General features: G+C 45.9%; 2 protein-coding genes across 3 annotated transcripts in view; one reads left to right on the top strand and one right to left on the bottom strand.

Moving 5' to 3' along the window:
- The first annotated feature begins 908 nt into the window (after window positions 1–908).
- Window positions 909–8,028, top strand: prpf4bb (pre-mRNA processing factor 4Bb). The gene is made up of 16 exons (XM_028433330.1): window positions 909–1,015; window positions 2,072–2,150; window positions 2,365–3,500; window positions 3,671–3,844; window positions 3,940–4,098; window positions 4,190–4,271; window positions 4,360–4,561; window positions 5,218–5,291; window positions 5,379–5,469; window positions 5,550–5,697; window positions 5,793–5,930; window positions 6,007–6,160; window positions 6,238–6,352; window positions 6,430–6,581; window positions 6,716–6,802; window positions 6,976–8,028. The coding sequence occupies exons 1-16, from the start codon at window positions 957–959 to the stop codon at window positions 7,177–7,179; spliced, it is 3,054 nt and encodes a 1,017-aa protein (XP_028289131.1). The 5' UTR covers window positions 909–956; the 3' UTR covers window positions 7,180–8,028.
- An 884-nt stretch (window positions 8,029–8,912) lies between these two features.
- The window catches only part of gli3 (GLI family zinc finger 3), an 84,274-nt gene continuing 79,943 nt past the window's right edge, over window positions 8,913–13,243 (bottom strand). Inside the window, exon 14 of one of the 2 annotated variants that reach the window (XM_028433214.1) lies at window positions 8,913–12,978. In XM_028433214.1, the coding sequence (XP_028289015.1) occupies window positions 10,643–12,978 (2,336 nt within the window). In that variant the 3' untranslated portion in view covers window positions 8,913–10,642. The remainder of the gene's footprint in view (window positions 12,979–13,243) is intronic. The other variant, XM_028433213.1, reaches the window with a different exon arrangement.

Below are 13,243 nucleotides of genomic sequence, written 5' to 3'. Positions count from 1 at the left end.
ACTGGATCAACATGAAATCGCACACATTTGTAGAGTGAAGGGTGAAAGAAATTTATTTTGCACTGTGTTACCATGTAGCGTGTGTTCACATATATTGAAGTTTGTTCCTATTCATTTTTATACATATACATTTATATTTTTAAGTGTTTATTACTCAACAACGAGATGACGAGATGGTCATAAATTCAGACTAAGGACAGCAGCACCTTTGACCTGATAAAAGCCAGATTCTAAAGGAATGTGTTTTTCTCCTGAGTGCCCAGTTTATAGTCACCCCTAGATCAGACTCACAACCTATGAGATTTGTTATATGAAATTGTTAGTATGCAGTAACCTCCTGTTTACAGTAGGTGGCGCTGTCCACAGATTTCCACACATTGTCGGGGTTGGGTCTGTATCACATGTAAAAAATGTTACCAGTTACAAAGTTATACCAGCTGCAGTATCCTATATGTCCACTGGGTGGAGCCAGACCCCATGAGAATAGTGGAGACCCATCAAACCTCCAAAAACATTTGATTCATACATGAAACTTATCAAGAAGCAGTTACTTCCGGTTTCCCTGTAGGTGGCGCTGTGCAGGTGACTCATGAGCATGCAGATATATATGTACTCCCAGATAGTATATATATATATAGTTAGTTTGATTGCTGCAAGGCTATCAAACTCTTGTTCTTCTCTTCTTTATTAGTTCTAATTGCTGCAAGACAATCCTTAATACTTGGTTCGGGGGGACGCCCTGACGCTCATATATATTACTGTAGAATAAAAAAGAAAGAGGGTGAAGAACAATAGTTTGATGGCCTAGCTACGGCAATTAAACTAACATTTTACTTACAAATCCAGCAGTCCTGCAGTGCTCCGCCGAGTCATTAGAGGGCATCACGGTGTTTTGGTATCCTTGTACAGCTGTGATCAAAATAGGAGAAGAAGAAGGAGCCCCTCAGCTAAGGAAAATGGCCGACTTAGAGATGGACATCACGTCCAGGAGAATGAATAATGGCAACGAACACGTGTAAGTCATTTAATTAAAGATCAGATGCGTGTGGCAAGGTAAGGTGCGAGCACCTTCCCGATCCGAGGTGAAAGGGAAACTGATGCAGCTGCGGAGGCTAACAGAGTAGCAGGTTCACGTTGTTGCCGGGGCTAGCTAAAAGACATGCCAACGGCCGCCTGACGATTTTAGCTAACTAGCTAATGTTCTTTAGCTAAGGTAGCATTAAGTTTCGCGGAGCGCATAGCACACAAGTGACCCTCGGCTGCGTGTGTCTATTTAGTTCACCAAAGTGTGGATCACAGTGCATACATTAAAACACCGTCCTCGTAACACATGCTAGTGTAGCTACCAGAGGGAAAAGCCTGTTAGCTCCAAGTTTGCTAGAGACGGTTAGCATATCTGAGCTAACGGGTGAAAATCATCTTGGCGGTTTGAGTGAGGACGAAGAGCGAACAAGCGAAGTTTACATGATGAAACTCGAGGGTCATTGCAACAAAAAGTCTCTGTAAAAGTACTCTGCGTGACTGCACAGTGTTTAAAGCAGTTTATAGCTAAATTGAGCACATTACGTAATGTTGGTTTATCTAATGTTGGCTGCTGAGCGCAGTGGGGCTCACGGTCTGAGCTGCGGCCGCCGGTGTGATGATGCCGGACTGTAGTGCCAATAACAGACCCCCCTTTTGTAGTCTACATTTGCATGTCAATAAAATAATTCTAGAAGATACCACTAGATCTGATGTTGTTGTTATATGTGACATAATTAAATAAATCCTACTTTTTTATGTTGAAGGTTTTGTTCATGTTATTTTGCTGTTATCGCCATGGTCAGTTGTCTGTTTTGTCCAATCAACAGTGCTAAAAGCTGTTGAAAGTGGACACAGCTAAATGTCACGTGTTTCTGCTGGAATTGGTTACTTGATTATTTAAAAAACAATCAAATTTTTTGCAAAAAAAATCTGTTAAATTATCTGAAACACGGCACACACTGTATATGTTGATAATCTAATTAGGATTTAAATGACTCGCTCTTGCATTACTGATGTGTAACACTGTCTGTTCTTTTTTATATAACAGGAAGCAAGACCTGGAAAGCCATGAAAGAAGTGGGAATGAGGACAGTGGAGACATGTCTGAGGAAGAAGAAGAGGAAGAGGTAGGGGCTGAACAGCAGCATGAGCTAAATATCCCCAGTGGTATGACAGTGGTCAGACTTAGAATTATTAACTATACATTTTAAAATCTGTTTATCTGGAGTTGAATGTCAGAGGTGTAGGTTGTATAACCTTCTGGGAGTTTTTACACACATAGTTAAAGAAAATATATTTCACCACATTACTAAAAATTGTGTTGATGTGATCACATTCCAGGAGGAGGCTGAAACTAATGGTGAGAAGACAGAGGAGGGGTCCAAACATCACAGCAGCAGTGGTAAACACAAGAGGAAAAAACACAAGCATCGCAGTAAGCACAAAAAGCACAAACATGCCTCCGACGAGGACAAGGACCGCAAACGCAAACATCGTCACAAACACAGGAAACACAAACGCAAAGAGGGCTCCTCCCCCTCCGCTGCCGTCCTCTTTGGCTCCTCCACCCACAAGAAAGTCGAATCCTCTCCCTCATCTGGAAACCCGAGTCTGGATGACAGAGCCCTGCTTGAGGACTTGGAGAAACAGAGGGCCATGATCAAAGCGGAGCTGGACAGCCAGTTGATGGAGGGAAAAGTGCAGTCTGGCATGGGTTTGATCCTTCAGGGGTATAACTCTGGGTCTGAAGAGGATGGGGATGCGAGGTTCAGAAATGGAGAACAGCGTCCAAGGGGCAGCTCAGGTAAACCCATATCTCCCAGAGGGGGGAAAGGTGGGAAATCTAGACGGGACTCAACCGAGGGCAGTAAATCCAGCTCCAAGCGTCGTAGTCGGAGTAAGTCTGCTGACAGACCTGCCAAGGAGCCTAAGCAGGACAGGGTGACCAAAAGCATGAAGGACACAGGTGCTAAAGACAGAGGCCGAGGCAGGAGCAGGTCAAAGGACAAGAAGCAGTCAGACAGCACCGATAGGTCGAAGGAGAGGAGGAAGTCCCACTCGCCTCCCAGCCTCAGAGGAGAGCAGAAAGTCAGCCGCACTGATAAACGTCCCTCACCACAACGGGAAGACAGACCAAACCAGGACAGGGCGAGCCGTCGGTCCAGATCACCTGGACGAGAACGCCCAAGTCGCCCAGATGCTGATCGGGACAAACGGCCCGCCAAATCCCCATCCAAGGATGCGTCATCAGGAAAGGAGAACCGCTCGCCTCATCGGAGGCCGCCTCACAGCCCTTTAAGGAAACGCAGTGCTTCCCCTCGCCACAGAGACGCCCACCACCCGTCGGCTAGTGCTTCAGACAGGACATCAAAGCAAAGCCACTCTCCATCCAGAACACGGTCCCCGCCCAGGAGAGGACGCAGCCGGTCCCCTGACACCAGGAGGAGGGAGGTTGACAGGCAGGACTCACCGCTGAGGTCAGTGAACAGTTAAGACTCCTCTAACTGATAGTGAAGGCTAACTGATGCATACGTTATGCCACCAGGCTCTTAATGCACATTTATTAAGTAAATAAACATTTGTCTAAAAGTTTAAAGCCTGAAAGTTAATAAACTCCAATAACACAAATGTTCATATGTTCTTACAGGAAGCGACCTCGACCAGATGCAGGACCAGGCAGAGATAGATCACGAGACAACAGTCCTAGACTGGCGTGTCGCCGAAGGATGAGCCGCTCACCTCTAAGGCGGAGGTCTCTGTCGCCACGGCGACGCTCCCGTTCCTCCCCCCGCAGACGGAGCAGGTCTCCACTGAGACACAGGTGATGGCGGCTCACTCTTCACTCACTCGACTCCATCAGAAGATATTTATCTGTGTTTTAAAAACATGGGGTTAATGGATATGACATCTGTGCAGGTCTGGGGAGAGGGACAGGTACGGCAGACCTCGACAGTATCGACGTTCACTCTCCCGCGATCGGGAGAGGAGAAGGCGGCGAAGCAGAGATGAAGACAAGTTTAAGGGCAGCCTGTCGGAGGGCATGAAAGTCGAAAAGGAATCCTCAGAGGAGGAAGTGTGAGTAAAGGATCTGCACACAAATCATCCTAAACTCTTTGGATTTCTACAGGACGTTTATGATTCGTTATATCCTGACTCATGTATACAGGCTGGAAGACTTTGATGGAGAGGAGATAGATGAAGAAGCTCTGATTGAGCAGCGTCGCCAGCAGCGCATGGCCATAGTGCAGGTCTGATCTTAGGTTTCACACATTCTGCATCAAAGTGTTTATATAGCAGCCTGTCTTCTCACAAACTGTCCCTCCTTCCATCGTACAGAAGTACAAGGTGGTGAACGACGACACCAACATGATTTCAGAGCCCAGCAGCCCCCAGAGCAGCACACGTAGCCGATCACCGTCGCCCGACGACATCTTGGAGCGAGTCGCCGCAGACGTTAAGGAGTATGAACGCGAGAACCTCAACACCTTCGAGGCCAACATCAAAGCCAAGCACAACCTCATCGCCCAGGAGAAAGACGGTAATGTCCCGCTCAGAGCGACTCTGTGTGTTGGCATACAAGGCCAACTGAATGAACCACACAGTCAGGTGTGTGCTCCGTAGGACACACACACCAGAGATACTACTACTCTTACCCTTGGTGATTTTTCTTCTGTATGTGCTAAAAACAAATCTGAGTTTCCTGCTGAAAGGAGACACTGAAGGTCGATGTATCACGCTAACTGCAGCAGAATGGGACGAATAAGACAGACAGTTTCTACCTTTACTTTAGAAAGGATATTTGAGTCACTACAGAGCACAGCTTTCTGTGAACACAGGCGAGAGCACTTTCAGCGATAGTCATCATTCTTCCATTCTTCATTGGTCCAGGTAACAAAGTGACATCAAGAACATATTGGACACATTGCAGGTGTCCAGTTTACAAATTGTCTTACGATTGACTGATTTGTGTGAGAAATGCAGGGATTTTAATTTTGTTTCTTTCTGTCATGTGTTCATTCAGTTGCTGGCTTGTAATCCAAAGCCTGGGTGTCTCTGCCACCTGCAGCATGTTTTGATCTCTGCAGAGTATGTGAATCAAACACATGTTCCAGATATACTGCTTTATAACACCACACGCCAGCTGAAATTCATCTTGCCTTGTTGCTGCATTCTGCGCCTGTGGTTTGTTTACAGGAGCCAATCCAAAGAAGCCTTCAGCCCCTGACATGTTTACGGAGTCGGACGACATGTTTGCTGCTGATTTTGATGTAAGTATTTAAAGCTCTGTAAGGCATCTAAACATTGGTGTAAGCAGATGAAATGTGAGCGAACACCTGTGAAACCTTTCTGTGCAGAGTGCCAGGATGAGAGCAGCTGGTGTAGGAAAGGACTTCAAGGAGAACCCCAACCTCAGGGACAACTGGACTGACGCTGAGGGCTACTACAGTGAGTTCCTCTAAATCCTTCCTGTGTGTGTGTGTTAGGTGAATGTTGTTGTGACAGCCTTGTTTTGTGGTTATTATTAGGGGTTAACATCGGGGAGACACTGGACAAGCGCTATGATGTGTATGGCTACACTGGCCAGGGTGTGTTTAGTAATGTGATCAGAGCCAGGGACACTGCCAGGGCCGGCCAGGAGGTGGCAGTCAAGATCATCCGAAACAACGAGCTCATGTGAGTCACACCATTTGATAGTGAAAATGTGTCCGAGAATTTCCAAACCTGCGTTGGCACCTTTTTAAATTAACGCTTGTGTTTTTGGTGAACAGGCAGAAGACGGGATTAAAAGAGTTAGAATTCCTCAAGAAGCTGAATGATGCCGATTCCGACGACAAGTTCCACTGCCTTCGCCTGTTCAGGCACTTCTACCACAAGCAGCATCTCTGTCTGGTGTTTGAACCTCTGAGGTACAGAGAAGGAAAACAGCACATCTTTGACATTCCCCGCAGCTCTTCTCCACTGACCACTCTTGTCATTCGACAGTATGAACCTGCGAGAGGTGCTGAAGAAGTACGGCAAAGACGTTGGGCTCCACATCAAAGCCGTGCGCTCCTACAGCCAGCAGCTCTTCATGGCCCTCAAGCTGCTCAAACGGTGCAACATCCTGCACGCTGACATCAAGCCGGACAACATTCTGGTGCGTCCGCACTTATCACAAATACACACAGCAAAGTGCGACCAAGAGATGTAACCAGGTTTTTCTGTTCTTAAAAGGTGAACGAGTCAAAAACCATTCTGAAGCTGTGCGACTTCGGCTCTGCGTCTCATGTCGCCGACAATGACATCACACCATATCTGGTCAGCAGATTTTACAGAGCGCCAGAAATCAGTAAGTTACGCTGTGTGTGTGTGTGTGTGTCGGTGAATGAGCTGCTTTTAGGTTTGAACTTATGCTTTGTTTCTCAGTCATAGGAAAGCCGTACGACTACGGCATCGACATGTGGTCTGTGGGCTGCACTTTGTACGAGCTTTACACCGGCAAAATCCTGTTTCCTGGATCTTCCAACAATCACATGCTCAAGCTGGCGATGGACCTCAAGGGCAAGATGCCCAACAAGGTAAAATTGCATCATATCATTTCTGTAGCTTCAGTGATTGCTTCCTTTTCTTCAGATGAAGTCAGACATGTTGCTGTTCCATGCAGTGTTAGAGGAAGTTAGCACTGATGCAATGTTGTGGATTTTTTCCTCAGATGATTCGTAAAGGCTTGTTCAAAGACCAGCACTTCGATCAGAACTTGAACTTCCTCTACATTGAAGTAGACAAAGTGACTGAAAGGGTAAGGAGTTTTTGTTTCACTCATACCGTACCGCATGCTGACGTCTTGCATTTTACTGGATGTTTAGCAAGGAGCCAACAAGTGTATGAAGTTTGACCAAAGTTTGATCAGCTGATCAGGGTTCCAAGATGAAGATGTGACTGACATGTCCCTTAATGTCTTCGCCCCATCAGGAGAAGGTGACGGTGATGAGCACCATCAACCCCACCAAAGACCTGCTGGCAGACATGATCGGAGGCCAGCGACTGCCCGAGGACCAGAGGAAGAAAGTGATGCAGTTGAAGGACCTGCTGGACGGCACGCTGATGCTGGACCCGGCCAAACGTGTCAGCATCTACCAGGCTCTGCAGCACCCCTTTATCCAGGAGAAGATCTGACACGCCCTCACTCCCAGAGCAGACGGACAACCACTAAAACCAGCTCTGACAGGTGGGGTGGGGGGGGGGACGAGGCAGCCGACCCACAGACGTCTATTCAGAATGTCGTTGATTTTTGTTCTTCCTCAACATAATTTTTGATTTACTGTAAATAGATCATTGAAATGGTAGCCGTTCTTGAAGTTTTTTTTTTTCAGTGTAAACTTCCCCCTCATGCCCCACAATGCAGTTATGGACATTGTTTTTTATTTAACTGGCATTGAAGTGACAGATGTTTAAAAGAAAAAATATGATTCCTGTAAATACTGTTATGTCTATTGCATTAACAATCTCAAGCAGCAGACAGTTAGAATTTTGTCGTAGTTGCAGACATCTTCATTTTTTTTTTTTTTTTTTTTTTTTTTTTTTTTTAAACCACATTGCTCGTCGTGGGGCGATGCATGCTTTTGAATGTGCACCCTCTGTGCTCTAGATTTCTGTGGTGCAGGCCTGTGTAAATGCTCTTTATGTGCATCAGTGTCCCACATGTGACAGCAAACCTCCACCCCGAACCACACATCCTCAGGCCTCTGAGGTCTGAGCAGAAGGAATAGATGCATATTATATACTCCATGGACGTTTTTTAAAGCAGGTAGTCATTGTTTTCTGTTTATGGTCATTTTCATGTTTTTTTTTTTTTAAACCTCCCTCGTCCCTCCTGCACTTGGTCTTGGCTCTTTAGGCTCTCACATTCAAGTGCCTCCTGTTTGAGCCTCGTGTGTTACAACACCAAACGATGCTGGTCTGTTGAAGCCACACCTGTGACCTTCCCCCGCCTCCTCCTTCTCCCATTGTTGTATAAAGTCAATAGTTACTGTCATTTCATGTTTGATTCATTTGTTTCTTTCCATTAAATGTTAAAAAAAAATACAATCTTGTGATTTCAATAAAGAGTAGTTGTGGAAACGCTGCTGGAAGAGCACCTTTTTAGTAATAAAATGTTTCCTATTGTATACCAAACCATATTTCTTCATTTGGACGTGAAAACAAGCTGCTGATAAATGGCTTCAAACAACACGTGGTACAACTGCACCAAAAAACATCTTAATGTGCAGAGAAACAAATTCGCCGGCCGTGCTCTCTCTGCAGTGGAAAGGTTGAAGTGCGCTCTTAACTTTCATTATGTGATCGTGCCGGCTCCTAAAAAGCGTAATAGGAGGCTAGCCGAGAAAAAGATTCCCTTTTTTTTTTTTTTCTCCATCTGGAAAAGTCAAGAGCGCAATGATGCAAGAGCTCTCTGTAGTTGCACTAAAAGGACTTCTGATGGGGAGCTGATGGGCTGTCAGTGGTAAGGGGTGTGTAAATACAAGTGGGCTATAGAGGAATTACCTCTGGTGAAGGTGTCAGTGTGATGCTGCTGGCTTTAATCTCAACAGACACATGAGGACATGACTGCTGGTAACCAAACCTGTAGTTTTAACTGCTGAACATTCATGAATTGAGCGTAGTTTCTTGTGATCATCACAAGAGGGCACCACAAGCACTATTAATCCTCCATGAAAGAACTCAGTGTTTTGTAAAAGCTGCAAACTTTCAGCTGCTTTTAACATTATTTAATGCCAAATTAAGGTGGATGTGTTTTTACTTTCGACATGAATTCACACGTGATACACAATCCATTGTATAAAAAAGGAAAAGAGACTTAAAATATAATTTCCATTTTTATTAAAACCATACAAACATTTGTAGTCAGTTATAAAAGAGCAAAGCGGCTCTTCTGGCGGAGGGGCTGCGCTGGGCACTTGAAGGTCCGCTCTGAGCCAGATCTGTCTGGCCTCTACCCAGGGCCTGGGAATCCCTGCTTTCAAAGTCAGTTCTTTATTGGTCCCAGGATACTCCCTTCCCAAAACCCCCCACCCCCATTTCCTCTGCTAAACCTACAGAAAGAGTAATGTATTTACATAATATATAAAAAGCACAATAAATGTGGGGAAAAAAAACAAAATCAAAGAAAAGTAGAATGCATTTCGCAAATCTTTAACTGTTCTAATATTCTGAATTTTCTTATATAAATGATATTTTCATTTTTAATTTTTTTAGGTCTCACAAGACACTTTCTACATGTAATTTTTTTTTTATTTCTTTTATAATTCACAATGGCAGATTGGCAGTGATCTCTCTCTTTACCGACAGGCAGATAAGGCACATACCTTTGTAAATTCCTTCTTTCAAAGGAAATGATTTCTACTTCTTTGAAAAAAAAAGAAGAAAAAAAACAAACACCATCAACGCAGAGCTACAAAAAATGACAAAAAAGTACCAAAGAACAATAAAACAGTTTGTACCTCATTGCTTGAATAAAAGGTAAACTACTCAATATTCTGTGTGCAGTCACGTAAGACTGCAAGGCAATACTAACACTGTTGACAAAGTCACTGCAATACTTGATGGCAGTACACATTCTGAATTTAAGAGCTTTGGAGAAAAAAAAAACAATACAGATGATTTCCTATAAAAGCAAACAAACAAAGAAACACATCACTTTTCCAGCACTTCTGTTATGTGCTGCGGACCGCCGCTGGTCATTAAGACAGGTTAAAAAGTACTCGTATCATTTCATGTAGGTGTACATTAAGCACCGAATCAAGGAGAGAATGTCCGTTTATCAGCTCCGACACAACCGTGCAATCCAACATCAAAACTCTGATCACAAACAGAAATAGGAAAACACTGTTATATACACTTGTGAGTACCTTACCAGACTAACTAAATCAAGCCATTTAGATATCAAGTAGACGACAATCTACGGTGCTTTGAAGACTCAAATGTGTGGTCCGTTTTTTTTTTTCCTGACAAAAACACCACTCGGTAAAACATTTACAGCTTCACAAAAGTAACATACAAACAAAAGGACAACAAATGTAAGTATACCACTTATTAAAAACCTATGATATATAAAGTCTCCATCAGGGCCTGTTAAATTGATGACCCATGTCTCACCTTCTATAATAGATTGAGCGGCTTTGTACCTGTGGGATTAGAGCGACTGATACTTGGCACATGGGCTAGTCTATCTACTTATATAGACAGAGTTCATTGTTTAACTTGAGTACATGCATTATTTTTTTTTACCAACAGGGCGTACAGCAAACAGTGACAATACACAGAATACTGATTCAAGGAAGTGAGCTTTTGCTCACCATTACATAGTCAATACAAAGAGAAGGGCTTCCAAAAATAGCCTTCATTCCAGAAAAGGAATATAACTATTTATATTATACATCATTTTGACACATCCCGTTTCTGTGGGACATTTTTACAGAATAAAAGGGTTTGGCAACTGCTGTTCACAACACTTTTAAGTACACAATAAAGTTCTCATAATTGCCACTTTTGTCTTTATCTTCACATACACCAGAGTTTTTTCTCTTCCTTTTTCCATTTTTTCCTAAGTGAGGAGAAAGCAGAGAGAGAGAGAGAGCAGCTACTGCATGACAGCCAGGAACTTGCTCTCCTCAGCAAGCGTGGTGAGGAGAGAGCTCATGTCTCCAATGGCCATGTTGTTCAGGCCAGGGGCCACACTGTGGAAGGTAGCGGATGCCCGAGGTGTGGTGAGGCGTGATGAGGTCCTGGACAGACCCTGGAAGATGGAGGGACTCAGCACTCCTGAAACAAGGCTGCCCTGGTCATAGCCATCCTCCAGCATGGTGCCAAAATCCAGAGATGCCCCTTCGTCTAATACATTGGACACATTGCCATCCACGGTGCTGGTCACCTGGTCCGCGCCAGGGGAGAGAAGGGCGTTCCCACCACCGCTACTTTGTCTGTCAGATTGAGCTATGGTGTCCAGCAAGCACTGCTCCTCCAGAACTGGGAATGAGGAGGCCTTGCAATCTACAGGTTCATAAGAGTGGCAGTCACTGAAGCCCTGCTCTAAGTATTCATGGTCTGGGGCCTCCAGTTTGAGCCCAGATACTTGATGTGTAAGGGAACAGTGGTCCCCACTCCTCTGCAGCTGTTGCTGCTGGTTGGAGCAAGGTTGGATTTCATTGGAGATTTCAGGGTTGAGGTACTGCTGGGTCCTCACCAAGTTCCTGTAACTGTTGATTGGTGGGGGGCGGGGGGCATGTAGCAGCCGATTGTGATAAAGAGCAGCTCCCTGGGCAGAGTTGGGAAAGCTTTCCATGGAGACCCTGCCATGGTTTAGGTTGTTTCCAACTTGACAAGAGGTGCTACTGTTGTGGTTCTGCTGGAAGTGGCCCTGCTTTTGAGGTCCATTAAAGGCTTGCTGTTTGAAGCCCTGTGGGAGAGGCCCATCGCTGATCTGTGAGAGGTTAGACCTACCGAAGGTGTTTAAGTCAGAGGGTGGCTCTTGTTTCACACAGCAAGCACTTTGAGGCTGATTAGCCTGGGCACAACTGTTCTGAAAACCTGGGGACACTTGCTGCTGAACCACCATGTTTCCAAACCTGCCAAAAGGTGCAGACACACATCCTTGCTCTGTACTTGGCCACCTTCCACAATGTGACAGGTGGGTTTGATCCCTCTGAGGAGACCTTTCTGCACTCCCAGAGGTCACTTCATTCCACTGGATAGGAAGCTTACTGGGGCTCTTCCTCGCAGCCACATGATGCGGCTGCTGGAGACTATGTGGCACTGGGAAGTTCATATTCAACCCTGAAGCCTGGATCTGCTCCATCTCCTCCAGAGATAGATGGGAGGTGCCCCGTTGGCTGGAAACTATTTGGTCCTCATTGTGCATGTAGGAGCCACTGTCCATCTGAACCTGGGAGTGGAGATACTGTACCAGGTCGTCTGGTAACATATCCTCATCCCCAAGCAACAGGCCAGCCTCCCCATCATCCTCCATGGCCAGAGCTTCTAAGGCTGCATGTTCTGCAATGCTGGGAGTGTACGGTGAGTGCTGTAGACCCCTCTGCAGGTTGCCCTCTGAGCGTGTGTAGTTCTGTAGGCTAAAATTGCGATATTCAGGTGTAGAATGGTGAGCCAGAGGTGGAAGATGGTGGAGGTTATTAAGGCTGTTGAAGCGCTGTACTGGAGGCAAACTGAAACTTTCAGGAACCTGTGTCCGCACTGGATCACTGGCCCTTCGGTTCCCGTTCAGCGGACCCTCACCAGGATAGAGGACTCTCCTCCTGTAACCTGCATGTCCCATGTACCCATTATTGTAGCCATTAGTGCCTTCAGTGCAGCGAGGTGGCCTGACCAGAGGTGGCAAACACTGGTTGCTACCACCCTCATCCATCATGGCCATGCGAGTCTTCAAGCTCATGCGCTCCATGTTGGGCAGAGGAGTGGGAGGTGGACCACCAGTCGCTGCTGCATACTTGGCCTTAAGATGGTAGTGCTGCGCTGGGGTTAAATTAAGCATCCCCCTTGATCCCCCTCCTCCTCCTATGCCTACTCCTCCTACACCTCCACAAACCCCACCTGAGAGCATTCCTCCACACCCTCCTCCTGCCCCACCTCCATAGTGGCTTGCCTCACTGGACCGGCGGGAGGCATCAGTGGAGATGGGGTCATAAGAGTCGGTGGAGCTGAGGTTGTGGAGGCGGCGGTGGTGGGCGGCCGCCGTCGTGCCCTCACTCTGCGAAGCCTGGCTGGAGCGTCGACTGGAGAAGCAGGGAGAGATTCCCGAAGAGCGCCGGCTGCTGCTCAGGTAGGCTGAACTGGTGGCACTACCGCTGCTGTCACGCCGGTCTCGGAGCAAATTGAGCACTGTTAGCTCTGTGCTGCCCAGCTCAGCATGAACAGGTGGCTGAGGAGCAGACACCCCCAACTGCCTGCCCAGACAGGATCCTGAGGAGACACCCAGACAGAGAAACAGAAAGAAAGTTTAATAGAGGAAATGTGAGGTAAAAGAAATGTTACTGGAGGATGAGAGAAGGAGCCAAAACAGTTGAGCATAAGTGTGGAGAGATCTCTCAAACAGATGTTACCACAGACAACTGGCAGCACTTGGCCATGAAACATTACATTACATGCTGTTCTCTCTGATATGATATACAGCTTGATATGGTCTTGATACTATTTTCTAGCGGAACACTAAATTTTCAGCATTTGT

This window comes from Parambassis ranga, chromosome 20 (assembly GCF_900634625.1).
Source record: "Parambassis ranga chromosome 20, fParRan2.1, whole genome shotgun sequence".
Classification (NCBI taxonomy): domain Eukaryota; kingdom Metazoa; phylum Chordata; class Actinopteri; family Ambassidae; genus Parambassis; species Parambassis ranga.
This window is presented reverse-complemented; position numbering and strand designations above follow the sequence as displayed.

Coding starts and splice junctions, on each gene's coding strand:
- prpf4bb (XM_028433330.1), top strand. CDS start 957: ATGGCCGACTTAGAGATGGACATCACGTCCAGGAGAATGAATAATGGC. Junction 5,698..5,792: donor ATCCGAAACAACGAGCTCAT/GTGAGTCACACC, acceptor TTTGGTGAACAG/GCAGAAGACGGGATTAAAAG. Junction 6,803..6,975: donor TAGACAAAGTGACTGAAAGG/GTAAGGAGTTTT, acceptor TCGCCCCATCAG/GAGAAGGTGACGGTGATGAG.